The sequence below is a fragment of the Camelus bactrianus genome, chromosome 22, assembly GCF_048773025.1.
Source record: "Camelus bactrianus isolate YW-2024 breed Bactrian camel chromosome 22, ASM4877302v1, whole genome shotgun sequence".
In the NCBI taxonomy this organism is placed as follows: Eukaryota; Metazoa; Chordata; class Mammalia; order Artiodactyla; family Camelidae; genus Camelus; species Camelus bactrianus.
In genome coordinates, this window is record NC_133560.1 from 22,543,271 (window position 1) to 22,560,220 (window position 16,950).

A 16,950-nucleotide genomic window follows, 5' to 3' on the forward strand; every position below is an offset into this window, starting at 1 on the left:
CTGGTCTACCAGTGGAGGACGGCGGGAGGTTCGTTGCGCGCATGCGTCCTTTGGTAGCCTAGAAAAAGGGGCTGCTGGCGGGCGGAGCTGAAGACATGGAGCACGGTTATGGAGGTTAGTGTCGGCGACTCCTTGCGGGTTGGGGCGAGAAGGCGGTCCCTGGGCACCGCCGCCGTCGCGCAGAGGGCCGCGGGCCGGGGCCTACACCCGAGTGCGGTTACCGCATTCCGGCCCTGCGGAGAGGCGGCCAGGTCGCGAGCGCGCAGCTCATTGGACTTCGGCGCCGTCGCTCCCGGGGCGCTGCATGCCGATTGGCCGGCGGGGCGTGGGGACGTTAGCGAAGTTTGGCTGGTCGACGCTGCGGCGGGCTTCAGGGGGCGCCTTGGGCGGTCTGGGCCGTTTCTCTTCCTCTGATCCGGCGAGGCCGGCCGGGCCCTGCGGATCCCTGTTGCGCGCAGGCCCGCCTTCCCTTTTGGAAAACGCCACAAAATGGCGGCGCCCGGGGGCGGAGCCATGGCGCGAGCTCGTGGGGCGCGGGGTTTGCGGCCGGGGACATAGGCGGGACTGCTGCCTCTTTCTGGGCAGTCGGTTCTGTCCCGGCACCCGCGGGGTTTGCGCGGTGTCTCCGCGCGGCACCCGTGGCCAGGGGCGCCGGTCCCGGAAGTCGTATGGGCGGCGCAGGTTCGGATCCTTCACTCCAGCCTCGCGGTGCAGTGCAGCCGGGCCTAGTGCGGCCTCTGCAGTTGTCGACCTCACTGGGCGCCTGCCGTGGACCTTGCTCGTGCTGGTCTAGGACAAGACAGTGAGAGTCAGATGCTGAGTATCGGTGAAACCTTGGAAACCCGATGTGCCCTGTGGTCGTGACAGATTGTTGGCGCTCGGTCAGGCATTCCCATGTGGTGGCCTGGAGATGCCAGGGGGAGTGTGTAAGAGGGAACAAACCTTTTCCCCACTTGGGTTTCAGGGCCTGCGGCAGCACGGACCTTCTCGGGCCGTCTACTTTCAGTCTCTAAAATTATCGCCTCCTGAGAGGCCTTTTCCTCTGTGCTGGGAGTCGCGTATGCCCACAGGGAACAGTTGAAATATGTAGTTGGGTAGAGCTTGACCAGGCGCAGATCCCTATCCAGGTGTATGAGGTTCCAGAAGCAAGCGATCTGATCTTGGCAGCAGCAGAGAAGGTGCGTGTCTTGAAAGGTGGCAACAGGAAATGCAGCAGAGACGTCCTGAGGTGCATAGCATACTTGGGTGTATCCAGGGTCTTTGGGTCGCTCAACCTGGGTCTCCAGTCTTTTCTGCCTTCTGACTGGGTCTCACCATTTTTTGCTTGCCTTTCCAACAGATCTTTCAACCAGTAGTAATTCTGCCTCATGCATGCCCTAGAGAGGTTCCCCCACGCACAACGGCCACTTCCTACTTACTAAAAATCTTTTCAGACTCAATTTAGATGTTGTGACCTTGGTGAATCCTTCTGTAGCTTTTTCATCTAGAGTTATTTTCTAGGACTTGCGGAGGCTTGATAGCTGGTCCCTGACCATAGCGGGCACCTAGATCTGGGTTCAGATACTTGTTCTTTTGCCCCTCAGTTCCATGTTCTTGGGCAAGTGACTTATCCTTTGGATCCTCTGTATACAACACGGTGAACGGTACCTATCTCAAGGGTCGTTTTGAGGTTACTTGAATAGCATATGCCACTTAGCTAGACCAGTGTCCCACAGTGCTGTTAGAATCACTGCTCTGCTTTTCTCCTACACAGAAGTGTGAACTTGTGTGACATGGAGAGGTCATAGCCTGCAGAGGGCAAACTTGAGCAGTGTGACTTTGGATCAAGTTCACTTACCTCTGAGCCTTAGCTCTCTCGTCGCTGAACAGCATTTGGGGACACCAGCTAATGGTTGCTGAGTACCCGCCATATGTTGGCACACAGTAGGCACTCAGCTGGTGGTTTGGGTTGTTCTGGTAGGAGAGAGAGGATGCTTTGTAAAGATAAAGTTGTATGACAGGTATGGATGGCCGCCTGTGCTCAGCTCTGCCAGGCTCTAGGGACACAGATGAAGAGGAGCCAGACAGATGGTGTAGTGGGGTGTCTGGAGGGGCAGAGGGTGCCACCACAGAGAAGGGTGCAGTCTGATGCCTTAGGGCTAGGCTGAAGCCCTGGAATTTGAAGGCCCAGGGGAGAACTGGAAGGTTCAAAGTCACACACAAGTGAGGCTTAGAGAGGCGCAGTAGTTGTCTCCGAATTTTCAAAGTTTGTTCCCAGTTGTAGGGTACTTATGGCTGCCTGGGCAGGGGGAGGGTTGTGGGCTCTGTCCTAATGATGGGCTAGCTGGTGGCCAGTCCTGTATCTTCCACAGTTGTGGGTTGAGGTTTAGGCCAAGGTCCCTCAGCAGGTAATGGACAGAACTGCCCCAGCAGCCTGTTCCTCTGCCCTCTTTTTTCCACTTTGATCTCAGGCAGGTGGAGTGTGGAAATGGAAGAGCCATCTGTGGAATGACTTTTAGGGGGATGTTGTGGTTGTGCTGCCTTCCTGTAAGGCTGGCCCTGAACTCCTTCAAGGAGATCCTTTATACTCCTTAGAGCACCTCAGGAGCACCTGTTCTCTGCTTTGACAAATAGGACCGGCAACCATAACTCACAAGTCTTCTGTTCACAGGCTATGGAGCATGGAGTGCTGGACCTGCCAACACCCAGGGTAAGTGGGACCCGCTTTTCAGGGAGGCATGGGCTACCCGCCCTCCCCAGCGTCGGCATGACATAGCTGCTGCTGCTGCTGCTGCTGATAGTGGACTGTAGCCAGGATGGGCTGATGGGGCGCTTGGGCTAGCCCAGGGATCAGGAAACCTTTTTTCGTAGAGGGCCACATAGTAAATTTTTTTTGGCTTTGCAGGTTTCTGTAGTGCAAGGGCTACCATAGACAGTTTATAAACAAATAGGTATGACTATGTGCTGATAATATTTACTTAAAGACGCTGAAATTTGCAAGGTATATATTTTTCATGTGTCACGGAATAGTCTTTAAGAATTTTTGGTGTTTTATTCTAAGTAAATTGTTGATGGTATCATTGAAGACTTTCATAATTAGTAGAGTTTATTTTGTAGATGTATAGGATTAAGCAGATAGTACATAGAATTCTGTATGCTTACCCTGCCTTCACCCCAGCACAGTCTCCCTTATTACCATCTTGCAATAGTGGGATATGTTTGTCGCAGTTTATAAGCCAATGTTGATACATAGTTGTTAGCTATAGTCTATAGTTTATATTAATGTTCATTTTATTATACAGTTCTATGAGTTTTGACAAATACATAAATGATAAGTCTTTTGTCAAAATTCTCATCATCATGACATGGTCATTCAACTTTGGTTTTGTTTTGGTTTTTTCTTTCCCAACCATTTAAAAACATAAAACCCACTCCTAGCTTGGACTAGATTGGCTCCCGGGGCCTGTTTGCTGACCCCATTCTGGAGCCTGTATCATGGTGCTAAGTGTTTGAAGGACCAGAATGTGCTCCCTGTTGGGGGAGGTTTTCTGAGCCTGGAACTTGGCCCTAGCACCACTGGAAGCAGGGTGGCTTTTCTGCCCATCACCAAGTTTCCCAGGAGGAGGTCTTCTGTGTTTCTCAGACACATGATGTTCCCTTGCTCTGTTGAGTTGGGGACATGATTTTCCACCCGTGCACTCTACATGCTGTTGGCTCCTGGTGAGAACTAGCCCTTTAGAAGGGCTCTGCCTGGGGACCTGGCCCAGGAGCCTCTTCGCTGGTGGCCCACACTGAACGAGCTTCCTGGAAAAAGGCTGCAGTGTCCTTTCTGTTGCCCTAGTGGAGGAGATCTGGCCTGCTTAGGAGAGAAGCCTTGATTATGCTTAGCTGAGTATTCTGTGGGAATGAGTTTTACAGCTAGTGGACCCCGGCCTTTCACGGCATTGATCAGCAACCAAAGGTGCCTTCTGGAACACTGACACAGCCACCCTCAGCCCACGCCCTGTGGATAGTGGAAGTGACAAATGTCCTTCAACATCCAGGCTGATGTAGGGGTGAGAGGACGCGTCTCGGCGCCTTCATTTTGCAAATAAAACTCTTGTCTGTTTTTGTTTCCTCTAAGGTGCCTATGGAACTAGTGTGGCCAGCTGGCAAGGTAGGCCCTTCTGGTGGTCCATGGCTGGTGGGTGGGCCTTTGATCAGCTACCTAGAGGGGCTGGGGTGCAGAGACCCCCATCTCCCGTCCTAGATGTGCTCCTAGCTGTCCTGAGGGCTCAGCGGGCTGGGCCTGAGGTGCTGAGGAGGGTTAGGGAGCCAGCCTTTAGGGGAACTTGCTGGAGGCAGCAGGTAGAGAGGGTTGTGGTTGTTTTCTGGGAGCAGCAGCCCTTTGGTGGGTCTGTCACTAGCCCAAATTGCCAGCTCCTGGGTTTTCAGCCACCTCTGGCTTTGAATGAGAAGCAAGTCTTAGGATCTGGTATAGAAAACCCACTGCTCAGAGTTGTAGGTGAGGCCCCTGCCCTCCTCCTGCTGCCTCTTGGCAGGTGATGTGTGCGGTGTGGGGTAAGCCAACAGCACTTGGTCCTAGGACTTTCTTCCTTCCCTGTGGGCAGTGGGTGCTTCTCCCCAGAGTTCTCCACCAGTTGCTGAGATCTGATTTGGCGCTTCCTCCGTCTGGCAGGTTATGAGAACTACAATTATTACGGTGCCCAGAACACCAGCGTCACCACAGGAGCAACCTACAGCTATGGCCCAGCCTCATGGGAGGCCACCAAGGCCAGCGATGGCCTGGCGACTGGGGGCCCTGTCATGCATATGGCTTCTTATGGCCCAGAGCCGTGCACCGACAATTCTGACTCCCTCATTGCCAAGATCAACCAACGTTTGGACATGATGTCCAAGGAAGGAAGCAGGGGCGGGAGCAGCGGCGGTGGGGAGGGCATGCAGGACCGGGAGAGGTGATTACAGGCCTGAGCCCTTCCCTGGGGGATCCCGCATACCCAGCTTTGTGCGGATGGGAGTGGGCACCTGCTCTTTCAGGGATGACTCTTCCCCCGTACCCTCTTGAGTATGGAGTACAGAAGTTGAGCCATTGTTGGGCTAGACATTTAATGGGACTTGCTGGTTTCCTGAGTGGTGGGGTTTAGGGTGTGACTGTTAACTAGACTATGTCAGACTCCTTATTTCTGCATCAGACGCCCAGCAGACCCTCCCCTTCTCATGGCCAAGGGCTTCATGCCCTTTGTTCAGCAATACTCAGAAGGGATGGTTGGTCTCTTGCTTTCTGAGCAAGGGATGCGTGGTGGCTTGGTTGTGCTGTTCTGAACGTAGGGCAGTCAGCTCTGCGGGAGGCGTTGAGGTCGTGCCTGGACAGTGTGGTGATGGGTTGTGCTTTCTTTGCAGCTCCTTCCGCTTCCAGTCGTTTGAGCCCTATGATTCCAGGCCTTGCCTGCCGGAGCACAATCCCTACCGCCCCAGCTACAGCTTCGACTATGACTTTGACCTGGGGCCTGACCGCAATGGTAGCTTTGGTGGTCAGTACAGCGACTGCCGGGACCCAGCCCGTGAGCGGGGCTCCCTCGATGGCTTCATGCGGGGCCGAGGCCAGGGCCGCTTCCAGGACCGGAGCAACCCCAGCACTTTTATGCGCAGCGACCCCTTCATGCTGCCTGCAGCCTCCTCTGAGCCTCTCTCTGCTCCATGGACTGAGATGAACTATGTGGGTGGGCGGGGCCTGGGAGGCCCCTCCCCCAGCAGGCCCCCGCCTTCCCTCTTCTCCCAGTCCATGGCCCCTGACTTCGGAGTGATGGGCATGCAGGGGGCGGGTGGTTATGACAACTCTGTGCCCTATGGATGTGGCCGGTCACAGGCCCGGATCAGGGATCGGGTAAGCCCTTGCCAAGTTCTAACCTGCCTTGTTTGCTTTTCTTTTTAAGAAGCTTTGTTGAGCTATCTGTAAGATTTACTTATTTTTAAAGTACAGTTCAACTTTTAGTAAAAATGTACAGAATTGTGCAACTTTCACCATCATGTAATTTTAGAATGTTTCCATCATCCCAGAAAGAAACCTCTGCTGTTAGCAGTCACTCCTTGTTCTCTCCCCCAGCCTCTGGCAACCACTAATCTACTTTCTGTCTCTAGATTTCCCTCTCCTGGACATTTCATATGAATGCAATCATAGAACATGTCAACTTTTTTGTCTGGCTTCTTTCACTCAGAGTAGTTTTTGTGTTTGAGGAACGGGGTTTTCCGACTATGTTGTTTGCTTTCTGAAAAGACATATTCTGTCCTCGTTCTCTGATCTTACAGCCTTTTTGTTCTTCATTTCTCTGGGGTGTGTTACCTGTCTGAGTAAGCGGTACAGTGGGATATGCTTGTGTCTGTAGCCCAGGTGGAGAGGGTTTGATCGCTGCGGCCCAGATAGCTTGGGCAGGAAACGGAAGCAGTTGCAGATTTACGACGAGCCAGACACCAAACAGGCCCGGGCTGACAGTGAAGGCGATTTTTCCGAAAACGGTATGCCCTGGGGGCCAATAGGCCTGGGTGGGTATGAGTCAGTTGCATGCTTGGTGTTCTGCCTGCCTGTCTGGACAGTGGACACATGGGAACTCAAGGGTGGCGTGTGTCAACCTGCACTCCCACAATCCCCACTGTAGTCAGGACAAGCACAGACACTCTGGACAGTGAGTCTGGGAGGTGAAAATGGGGTGGGCCGGTGCCGAGGAGCTGACTTTCCCTTTCCTTTGTGTCCAATAGATGATGGAGCTGGTGACTTCCGATCAGGAGATGAAGAATTCAGGGGTGTAAGTTCACCTTTACTGATCAACCTCCGGTGTCTCTAGTGCAGGGTTTCTTCCTTCCTTCAGTGTCTTTCTCACAGAGAGGAGGAACAGCTGCTGTGGTGGATCCCTCTCTGCCTCAGGAGTAGATTTAATAATCAGACTTGCAGCTAGGTTTCTATGAGTTTTCCACTTGTGGCAATCCTTCTTTCCCTGAAAACATTCCCAGCCCTCTCCCCAGCCATCCCTGTGTCCTCATAGCGATGTGCCTGGCTGCACACGTGGTAACTGCAGCGGGTGGCTGTGTGGGCCTGGGCTTCCAAACGTGCACTGAAGGCTCTTTTGCTGCCAGCACCAGGCTGGTGCTGAGTGCATCCTTGTCATTCACCTCTTAAAACCAATCACGGGAGATGGGTGTTAAAGGCTGGCTCTCAGCCAGGACCGTGCATGAGCGTGTGGGGAGAGGTCCTTTGCCACCCCCTGCAAATTCTGGTCCGAGTCGGGGGTAGGGCCTGGAGATGTGGGTATATGGAGGCTTCATCCAGGTGCTTCTGAGGGTCGTGCTTGCTCCCTGTCTGGGTTGCTTAGATCTTCAGCTTGTGAATCTCTGCCTGTCTACTGATTGATAATGTAATCTTCAGCTCAGTGTCTAAGGAATGGGCTTCAGTGCTGATTTTCAGTTAGATGAGTCATTTTTATCTATACCTGACTTGTTATAGTCTTTGGTAAATGTAAACAAATAGCTGAGAAACTTCATAAAGCCCATCTTCATTAAAGAACACTGGAACTGGTCCAAAAGGGGGTTTCTTGACACAGTTGATGGATGGGCTCTTGGCCTTCCTGTGTGCAGAACTGTGCATTTGCCAGAGGTATTTCTTTACCTTTAGAAAGAATTGAAATGTGGTCAGTGACTTTCTTAAAAAAAAGCAAGTTAGCATCATCACAAAATTTCAGAAGGCAACCAGGACTAGTGATGGGACACTCACTCTCTGTCCCGTGGCCCTGGGACTTGTCCTGATACATTGTGGTGGTGTCCCTGGTGGCACAGTGACCACCAGGTGGTGGCAAGGAGCTAGGCTGGTTGTGGAGAATTCTGGAAACTCCCCCTCACAGTCCAACTTTGTGCCTATTTTTAGGAGGACGAATACTTCGACTCCGGGAGGCAGCGAGGTAGGCATCGCCCAGCATCCCTTTGAGCTTTCCTGTGTCTGCCCAGCTACCCTGCACTCACCGCCTAGCTCCCAGCTGGGCTGGGCTTCTGAACAACCCAGGGCCTGGATGGAGGGGCTGGCGGCTCAAGGCAGGAGAGGGGCCATGGCTGCCCGGTGGGCCTTTGCCCACCACTCACCCTGAGGCTTTGCTTCGGTGTTTGGAGCAGCACTTGCTGGAAACAGGTCTGTTTGCCTCACTTGGTGCAGGCTGCGGAGACGGGGAAACTCACCTCTGGGTGTCTGCAACAGCTCGCAGTGGCAGGGAAGGGAGAATCTCAGAGATGCAAGAGGGAAGAAGCGGCGCCATCCGGCCTGTCTTCTCTGTTCTTCCATTGGCCAATGCAGGTCCCTATACTGTTTTCTCCTGGGCTTCATTCTGTCCACAGTTCCCTTGCTTGCCAGGCCAGGGCCATGCTCTCAGCCTCTGTGATGGGGACATCGGCACTGCGTGGGGCAGAGTCCAGACACGGCCCGGGTCGGGAGCTCGGGGTGGGGAGTCCTGTCAGGCACACTCAGACACGGATCCTCCAGAGGCAGTCACTGCTAAGCAGGTCCCACCAGTTCCAGCACGGGAGGCCTAAGAGTCCAAAATAAGTGGCAAGAACAGAGCAACATAACCCCTTGGGGGGACATGGAGAAGCGTGAGACATGGTGGCTTTGAGTTTACCCACAAGCCACTTGTTTCTTTCCCTGTCCCCACGGGTCCGTCCATAGCTGGTTTCCCTTAAGACTCGGAGACTGGCTCCTTTGTGGTTCTGCTCCCATGAGTTCTGAAGGCCTCTGGCTTAGATGCTCCTTCTCTTACTTGTTCAGGTTTGACCAACCCTCTGAGGTCGTCCCACCCTGTTTATTGAAGTGATTATGTCTATAGCATGGGACCACACAGAACGTTTAGCAGCTCGTGCAGTGGGGTAAATGCTAAAGCAAAGGTGACATGTTTATTGCGCGCAGGTCCTGCTACCTACCCGGGATGACTTTGCTATTAAACAGCAGTAATAGTTTCAGGCAGTGACCTCTTGCCAAAAATCCCACACGCCCTTTTGAGAGGCTTCTGAGCAGCGCACGCCGGTCGCCATCTTCGTGGGACAGTCTCGTGACTGGCATCAGGGGTAGGGGTTACAGTTCAGATGCTTATCCAACCTTTTTTCAGTGTCTGGCCCTGGCCCTGAGCCGCGGTGACCTGGCCTGGCCTCATGCTGGGACTCTGGGCTGCACGGCTCTCAGAGGAGCTCCTGCGCTGGCCCCACGGGATGGATGGAAGACCAGTTGGTCTCTTCCACTTTTGTTTCTGGGATTGCTTCCCGTGTATCCCTGGGAAAGCCCTAGAGCAACAGTTCTGTGAGTGAAAGATAGAGTTCAGGCCAGCAGGGGTTGTCAAACCTGCTGAGGCCCTAGTTCAGACGAAGCTGCCAGGACAGTTGTTATGGTCCACCTAGAGTGGGACGGAGGGCGGTAGAGTGGCTTGTTTTGTTTTCTGAGGCCTTCCGGCTGCTGCCTCTTTATCTGGGAAGAAAGGCTTCTCTCTCTCCTTAAGTAATGTTGGGAGAAGGCCCAGTGGTAGGGCCCTGGATTGGAAAAGCAAGACAGGGAAGGACAGAGAGAGCAGGTGGGCCATGGTGTGAATGGGATGGGCGGGTCGTATCCCTGGCCCATCCCGGCCTTATCGGCCATGGGGAGTGAGATGACTCCCCTGGGAACGACTGAGGGTTCTCCTCAAAGGCCCATCCCCATTGGGAGCCTTTGACAGCCCCTTGGTGCCTCAGGGTGTCTGCACCCTGCCATGCGTGGAGGTGGCCGGTGGGGTGTGGGCTATGGTGGCCAAACTATGGTCCCCATCAAGGCCCTTGTGCTCGCTCCTCTGCAAGCTACTCAGAGCGTCTGGAAGGGACTTCTCTGTTGTAGGAGAGAAGGATGACGAGGATGATGAAGTGAAGAAGAGGAGGGAAAAGCAAAGGAGGAGAGACAGGATGCGAGACCGAGCAGCTGACAGGTGAGGAGGCCAGCAAGGTGGGAGGTCGGCTGGACCTAGGCACTGTCGAGACTCCCTTGGGCTCATCTGTCTTCTCTCCACAATGTAGGGGGGGAGCCTGGTTTGATCAGCTGACTCCAGGTGTCTGTGGGGAAATCCTACAGGTCCAGGGGGGACAAAACTTGGGAAATGTATGGAATCATATCCTTGCCAGTGGGCCTGTGTGGCCCTCTCATTCTCAACAGGGGGCTCTCTTGCCCTCCTGCAGGCCTATCAGGAGTTCCCTTGTCCCCTGGCATGTGTGTGTCATGTCAGACAAGTGAACTTCATTCAGCAGAGCTGCCAGGAAGGTGCTTTGGGTGCTTTGTCCAAATCCGAACCACCTGTGGAGTTCAACATAGCAGTTGCGTGTGTACAGATGCTACTTTCAAGATTTTGTCTCTAAATAGAAAAAAATACCAAAGTGCAAACTCCAAAGGGCGTTGGTGTGACCACAACATGCCCCTCTCCCTGTGAACCACCAGTGGCCGTGTGAGCATTTGGTTGATGAGGCCTTGCCCACATGTGGCGGCTACTCTCTGCCCAGGTTCTCTTTATGACCTGAGAGGGACTCCTTGCTCTTAAGGCTCAGATGGGTAGTAGTTTCCCTATGCAAAGAAATGCTTAGCAAAAGACCTAACCGTCAAGGCTGAGAAGTCAGGAACCAAAAAGTAGGAGCTTCCAGTTACAGAGTTCATTGAAATCCTTGCTTTTAAACAGATGATTAAAATGATGGCTATGTTAGATCAATTTTCACGCCACATGGTTAACTGAGATGACTTTTTTTTTTTTTTTTTTTGAGATGACTTTTTTAAAGAAATCTTTAGATTGCCCTAGTCACTGAAGATCCTCAAAGAGACTTGGGAAATCGTCATGGGGGAGGTAAAGATGCAGCAGGGAGCGGGAACCATGTATTTCTTTGGTAGCTTCCTGACAGCCCTGCACGTAGGGCAGGGCACATTTTCCTCATCACTCTTTCAAGGGTATCTGCAAAAGCAAGCGTTGCCTTGTGGCACTTGTCCAGAGATCAGAAACCAGACATCGGGGCCAGGAGAACTCTTGGGTTGGCAGAGGAGGACTCCTGAGTGCCCAGGGCCTGTGATGTCACCCCAGGTGGGGCAGAGCTGAGGGAAGCAGCACCCCGCTGTGTGGGAACTGGGGTCCGCAGGGCACTCTCCTTGCCATACGGCATGAATGCATTTGGTGAGACTTTGAAAGCATATGACAAAGAAACCCATAGAACTTGATGTGACATGTCTTTACATTGACTCCCTTTGAAGAATTATGTTAAATGGGGTTGCCTTGTATCATCTGAGTGGCTGCAGAGAGAAACATCTGAGAAGCTGTGGAGTAGGTATTAGGTCCCCAGAGCAGTGGGCTGCAGACTTAGGGAGTCCACAGTTTTGAAAAGTCTCCACCTTTGCGTGTTCTGTGTTCTTTTATGAGCCTTTAGGCCAAAAAGACTGGTGGTAAGGTGCTGCGTGAGTCATTTTTCTGAATGCTTGCAAGGCTGCACTCTCTTAAGATGTGGAAACTTGGGGTAACTGCTACTTGGATGCCTTGTGACAAGTCAGAAGTCTTAATTCAGAAATTGCTTTCCTATTTCCATTTTCGTTCTAACCAGAGGTGAACTGGTTATCTTTGCATCACTGCATTTCTTTTTGCTTCCTTCTCCAGGATTCAGTTTGCCTGTTCCGTGTGCAAGTTTCGTAGCTTTGAAGACGAAGAAATCCAGAAGCACCTGCAAAGCAAATTTCACAAAGAGACACTGCGGTTTATCGGAACCAAGTTGCCCGACAAGACAGTGGAGTTCCTTCAGGTAAGTCACACCTGGCTTCCATCACAGCGTTTCCCAGTGATCTCTCACAGAGAAGGGAAGGGAAATTAAAGGCCTAAACTTGGTCAAGATTTTTTTTCCAGAGTAACAGTGTACAAGTCCTCAAGTCAGAGGAATACCTGAGAGCTCCAGCCCTTGTGGGTCCCACTAGTTCTACACATGGAGCTCTCCGACAGCCGCCTTCCCATCCTTGGAGCAGCTGAGACAAGGCTGTCATCTGCCAGGGGCTTGGTAGCCGCCTGTCATGAGCTGCCTCTGGTGCAGTTGAAAAATATCCATGCATTCCACCTCTCATTTCATTTGGAGCTGTCTCCCAACCTCTCCAGGAATACATTGTGAACAGGAATAAGAAAATTGAGAAGCGGCGTCAGGAGTTGATGGAAAAGGAAAGCACAAAACCAAAACCAGATCCTTTCAAAGGTGAGTTGTGATCCTGGGGTGTGTGCTCTTCCAGGTAGTAAAGTCCAGCATAGGGTGGTTGAGAATGTGACAGGAAAACCCGTGGGGGGGGGGGGGGGCACTTAGCAGGTGAAAGAAGCCTTCAGGTGTGGCCTCATGTAGATCGTGGCTCTGCAGGCGGCTTATTGGAGTGATGTTAAGCACTCTGATTTTTCCTCCTTTGTATGAGGAGAAAGGACAGGAAGGGTAAGAAAAGTTGAAGTATAAAGTTCCCAAGTGTAGAGGCTGTTTGTTTTGTCTCCACAATACTGCTGGAGGGCAGGTGACACCTGTCTCAGATTCTGTCCTAAGTGACTCTTTAGAGAGGGGCTGCGGGGAGAAAACGTTGGCCTGGCCTTATTGGGGAGTAAGTAGGAGGAACAAATCACTTGCGTGCTGTCCCGAATCTCATAAGACTTGGGTTTCGTCAACAGGGATTGGCCAGGAGCACTTCTTCAAGAAGATAGAGGCTGCTCACTGCCTGGCTTGTGACATGCTGATCCCTGCACAGCACCAGCTCCTCCAGCGGCACCTGCACTCTGTTGACCACAATCACAACCGCCGGGTGAGTGCTCTCCTGATGCTGGGTGGGGCAGGCCCACCTGGCTGCCAGTGGGAGGGGTTTAGAACTTTCTGTGTCCTAAGGGGAATGCAAACATCTCTAAGGGCTCTTGCCATATTCCACCAAGTCTTAAATCACTCCATCAATGATTGTAAAATGCACCCCAGTTTCTATTAAAATGTGAAAAAGTGTATTGCTTAAAATTGACTAGATACAGTAGCTGAAATTCTCCTGAGTTGAGAATGTTCCCTGTAAACCACATGAGTAAATTCCCCAATTGCTGAAAAACTGGATTTTTTATATATAAGCTGAGGTTGAGGGCAGAGTGGCCTAGAGGACCGAGGGTTAAGGACTGGTTTGGTCCTTATTAGCTGATGGGGCCTGAGGCTGAATGTTTAACTCAAGGCGTTGGCAGACTTTTTCTTTTTTTTAATAAAGGGTCAAATCATATTTTTGGCTTTGCAAGCCATCTGCCTAACACCTCAAGCCTGCCTCTGATGGGCAAAAGCAGCCACAGACCACGAGTAAAGGAATGGCTGTGGCCTCACTGGCCTGCAGGCTCCAGCTTGCTGAACCTTGGGTTAGCATCTCTCTCCTTAGTTTACCCAACTACCAAATTGGAGATACCAATGCCTGCCTACCCATCTCCCAGGATTACAGATCAACTGGAAAGCACTATACAGACAAGGGATTGTCATATGAATGTGTCAAGCTCTAAAATAGTCAGATGGTTGCAGCATTCATATTTTTGCTCTAGAATTTACTTGTAAAGTCAGTATACCTCAAAAAACTGAAAAGAAAATCTTGTCCTTTTCCACTACTAAGACTACATAGCTTCTGATCTGTTAATAGTCCTGTTTCATCCCAGCTTGTGCACATGGTACCTGCACATCAGTGGTGCGCCTGTGCTTTTACCTTTTTAGATTATCAGACTTTTCAACACCATTTCACAATCTGAGTTCCAGAGTCTTCTTTCTTTTTCATTACTGGAGTCTAGCATTTTCGGATTTGTCATGATGTGAAGATGTTAGTTGTCCCTCTGCATAGGACTGATCTCCAAGCAACTCAGTGTAGCCAGGCCGGTTTGTTGTCTTGCTCCTCTGTGCACACCTTTTTTTTAAAAAGACCATGTTTGATTGCCTTTGTAGTTGGCTGCTGAACAGTTCAAGAAAACAAGTCTCCATGTGGCTAAGAGCGTTTTGAACAACAGACATATAGTGAAGATGCTGGAGAAATACCTCAAGGTTTGTGCTTAGGCATCCAATAGCTTTTGAAATGGAAGATGAACTCTGTGGGTTTGGAGTAATACCCAGAGTGCAGGGTTTAGCATTTCTGAGTCTTTTGAAGAATTGAGAGACAGACTACGTATCAGGCTGGGGAATTCCACAACTGCGGGTTTCCTGAGACTCGACTGCTTGCCTAGGGACTTGGGGTGTGCTCCAGCTTGATTAACCTGTGCCATGCTGCTGACTCTCCATGAGAAACCTTGGCCATCTGCCCATAAAATACCAGGCAAATGATGATGAGATGCTTCAAAACAAAATAAAAACTAAGGTAGATGATAATTCCAGAAAGAAGCTAAAAAGCTTTGCTGGCAGACAACCAACAGTGAGATGGGGAATGAGGGGGAGGAAGAGCCAGTGGTGCCACAATCCTGAGTCTTAGTGGCCGGAGCAGATTGATTAAAAAAATTCCCAAAGAGGGTGCCCTAGAGAGAAGTCTGGTTGAAAGAGTCTCTGGTTCCTCCTTGGGAAGCCCGTTTTGCTAAATGCTTAGCCCCATGACCTCAGCATTTAGGGCTGGGAGTTAAGCTTCAGTGCAGCCTAACTAGGACGTGTTTGTCCTCCTCTCAGTTATTAGTTGCTTCAGTATTTGGCAATTCCTTCCATAAAAGGATAGATGCTAAATAGCCAGTTTAAGAACCATGTCTGATCAGTGTTTTACCTTGTGACTTAAACAGACTTAGTTTCTGGAGTCAGATGTAGACTCAACACCTTCTAAACACCGTACTTTAAAACACAGTTTCTAATCTGCTAGTGATAGTTTACTTTTCCTAAACTAGACACGGTTTTAGCATATGCTTATGAGAAGTTCAGCTTTTGAGAGAGTCAGGCTTGGATTGAATTCTGACATGTTTAATAGTTGTGTGACCTGACAAGATCTTCAAGTCTCATTTCCTTATCTGTAAAATGGGGATAACCTTCATGCCAGGGCTGTGTGCCTTAAAAAAAAAAGTCTTAACTTCCTATTATGAGGCTTTGTTTTTTCAATTGGGTTAAGAAAACCTAGGTCTTGTTGAATCTTTCTTCACCATTATTTGTTTGAATACAAAGTGTAAAATAGTTCCAGTAAGGCTTTTCTGAGATGTCTTTCCTGAATCTATAGGCTCTGAGCACCTGTAGGATTGACTCACTTGCTGTAATATAAAGTTTCTGTTGTTGACCAAGCATCATAAAACAAACTCCCAGCAAGCTGAGCATCCCTTGAGCTCTTATTTGGACAGTTCTTTGGATTGCGCTGACCTGTGTTTCCTCCTCTTGGCCAGGGTGAAGACCCTTTCACCAGTGAAGCCGTCGATCCAGAGATAGAAGGAGATGACAATTTAGGAGGTGAGGATAAGGAAGAGACACCAGAGGAGGTAGCTGCGGAGGTCTTAGCTGAGGTGATTACAGCAGCAGTGAGAGCAGTAGACGGGGAAGGAGCACCTGCTCCAGAAAGTAGTGAAATGCTGGCTGAAGGGGAAGCCACACCTGAGGCCACGAGTGGTCCCCACGCTGAAGAGCCGCTGGAAGCAAAGGCACCCTGTGGAGTGGCATCTGAGAAGGGTAACGCCAAAGCAGAGGCCAGAGGTGAAGCTGCTGAGGCCGGAGGGGACGTGGAAACCCTGGCAGCAGAGGCGGAAAGCACTCTGACGGCCACGGCTCCTGCCCCAGCTGCCACAGAAGCCGACGGAGAACAAACTGCTGCAGAGTGCAGAGATGCTCTTCCCACAGAATGAGCCTTCTCTCCCTGTTTCAAGGGATATGTTGTATAGTGTATTGTTCTTTCTCCTTTGGTTCATGAGCAGTACTAGGGTGTTACTGGAATAGTCTTATTTTGGTGAAGAGACCCAGCCATTTCCTTCAGAAAAGTGTACCTCACAGGCTTGTCTTGCAGAGCTGTGTGGCTTTTTGCCCTGGTTTGAAGGCTGCAGAAGTTGTACATTCCCCCAAGCAGCTGTAACATTTCTTTACACTGCAGTTGGAATAATAAAAATTTGAGTGATTAGATTTTGATGATATTTTGCTTGTTAAGTATAGCTACTGGCTAAAGGCTGCCCCCACCCCTCCTTTTAAAAATTTTTTTTGTCTGGGAGCAGCTCAATACTAGAATATATCTTGCTTTATTTTGCAGAGGTGGGGAAGGGAGCTAAGTTTCAAGAATTTGCTATGGCTTCCTTTTTAAACCTCTGCTTCTGTGGTGCGCTGCATGGTGTGTGGTCCTCCCTCACAAGATGTAACAGAATCCTCTTAACTGTGATGTTGATTCTGTCACATCAGTGAACTCTAAAAGGCCTGATGAATCTGGCACACCTGCACCATAGATGGACACCCACTTGCCCCTCAAGAATGAGGACACTTTGTGTAGGGCATTATTTCCCAATCTTTCATCCTTGGTGAATCGCCTTTACAATCTTTTACCTCATTTGTATTCCATCTCTGCATTATTTCAGGGTTTTGTGTTTTGTTTTTTTTTTTCTTTAAATTGAGTTTACTTCTAATTAAATACATTTAAAAAGAAAATGATGTCACTCTCATGAATGGAAAACCAATATAAATTGCCATAGACAGACACTACCTATGAAAAATAAATAATTTAGATAAATACTATTCCTTTGGAAGTTTCTGAGTCTGTGAGAGAGGAAAGCTAGCATGTGTTAAAGGGTAGTAAACAACAGTTATACTTCCATATAATCAAAAGAATTGGAAGGTACCTCCCTTTGGAAATATTGCTGGGTCTGTTTTCCTATAAACCTTCAAACTGTCACATTTGGGGAAGCACTGGCCAGTGGGAAATTATTTGTAAAAAGAGGCAGTAAAATACTTGATGAGCATCTATTGTGTACCAGGTGCTAATTCATGATAAAAAATAAGATACAG

At 50.3% G+C, this 16,950-nt stretch overlaps 1 protein-coding gene and 1 long non-coding RNA gene across 4 annotated transcripts; one reads left to right on the forward strand and one right to left on the reverse strand.

Annotated features, from left to right (window-relative positions):
- On the forward strand, window positions 1-16,680 carry AKAP8 (A-kinase anchoring protein 8). 3 transcript variants are annotated; one of them, XM_010962121.3, is made up of 14 exons: window positions 1-114; window positions 2,651-2,689; window positions 4,103-4,135; window positions 4,658-4,934; window positions 5,380-5,863; window positions 6,363-6,492; window positions 6,733-6,779; window positions 7,892-7,925; window positions 9,869-9,956; window positions 11,652-11,793; window positions 12,138-12,231; window positions 12,684-12,814; window positions 13,960-14,055; window positions 15,357-16,680. In XM_010962121.3, exons 1-14 carry the CDS (start codon window positions 96-98, stop codon window positions 15,807-15,809), a joined length of 2,067 nt encoding a protein of 688 aa, XP_010960423.2. In that variant the 5' UTR covers window positions 1-95; the 3' UTR covers window positions 15,810-16,680. The 3 variants fall into 3 exon arrangements, with proteins under 3 accessions (XP_010960423.2, XP_074206670.1, XP_045377961.1); XM_074350569.1 differs by lacking the exon at window positions 1-114 and adding an exon at window positions 185-681; XM_045522005.2 differs by lacking the exon at window positions 1-114 and adding an exon at window positions 707-1,178.
- Window positions 5,690-9,416, reverse strand: LOC123618840 (uncharacterized). Its single transcript, XR_006727311.2, has 2 exons — window positions 8,197-9,416; window positions 5,690-7,636 (listed from the first exon to the last, which is right to left on the reverse strand). It is a non-coding gene; the product is annotated as an uncharacterized LOC123618840 (long non-coding RNA).
- Window positions 16,681-16,950: the final 270 nt, after the last annotated feature.

Coding starts and splice junctions, on each gene's coding strand:
- AKAP8 (XM_010962121.3), top strand. Junction 6,493..6,732: donor AGGCGATTTTTCCGAAAACG/GTATGCCCTGGG, acceptor TGTGTCCAATAG/ATGATGGAGCTGGTGACTTC. Junction 7,926..9,868: donor CGACTCCGGGAGGCAGCGAG/GTAGGCATCGCC, acceptor TCTCTGTTGTAG/GAGAGAAGGATGACGAGGAT.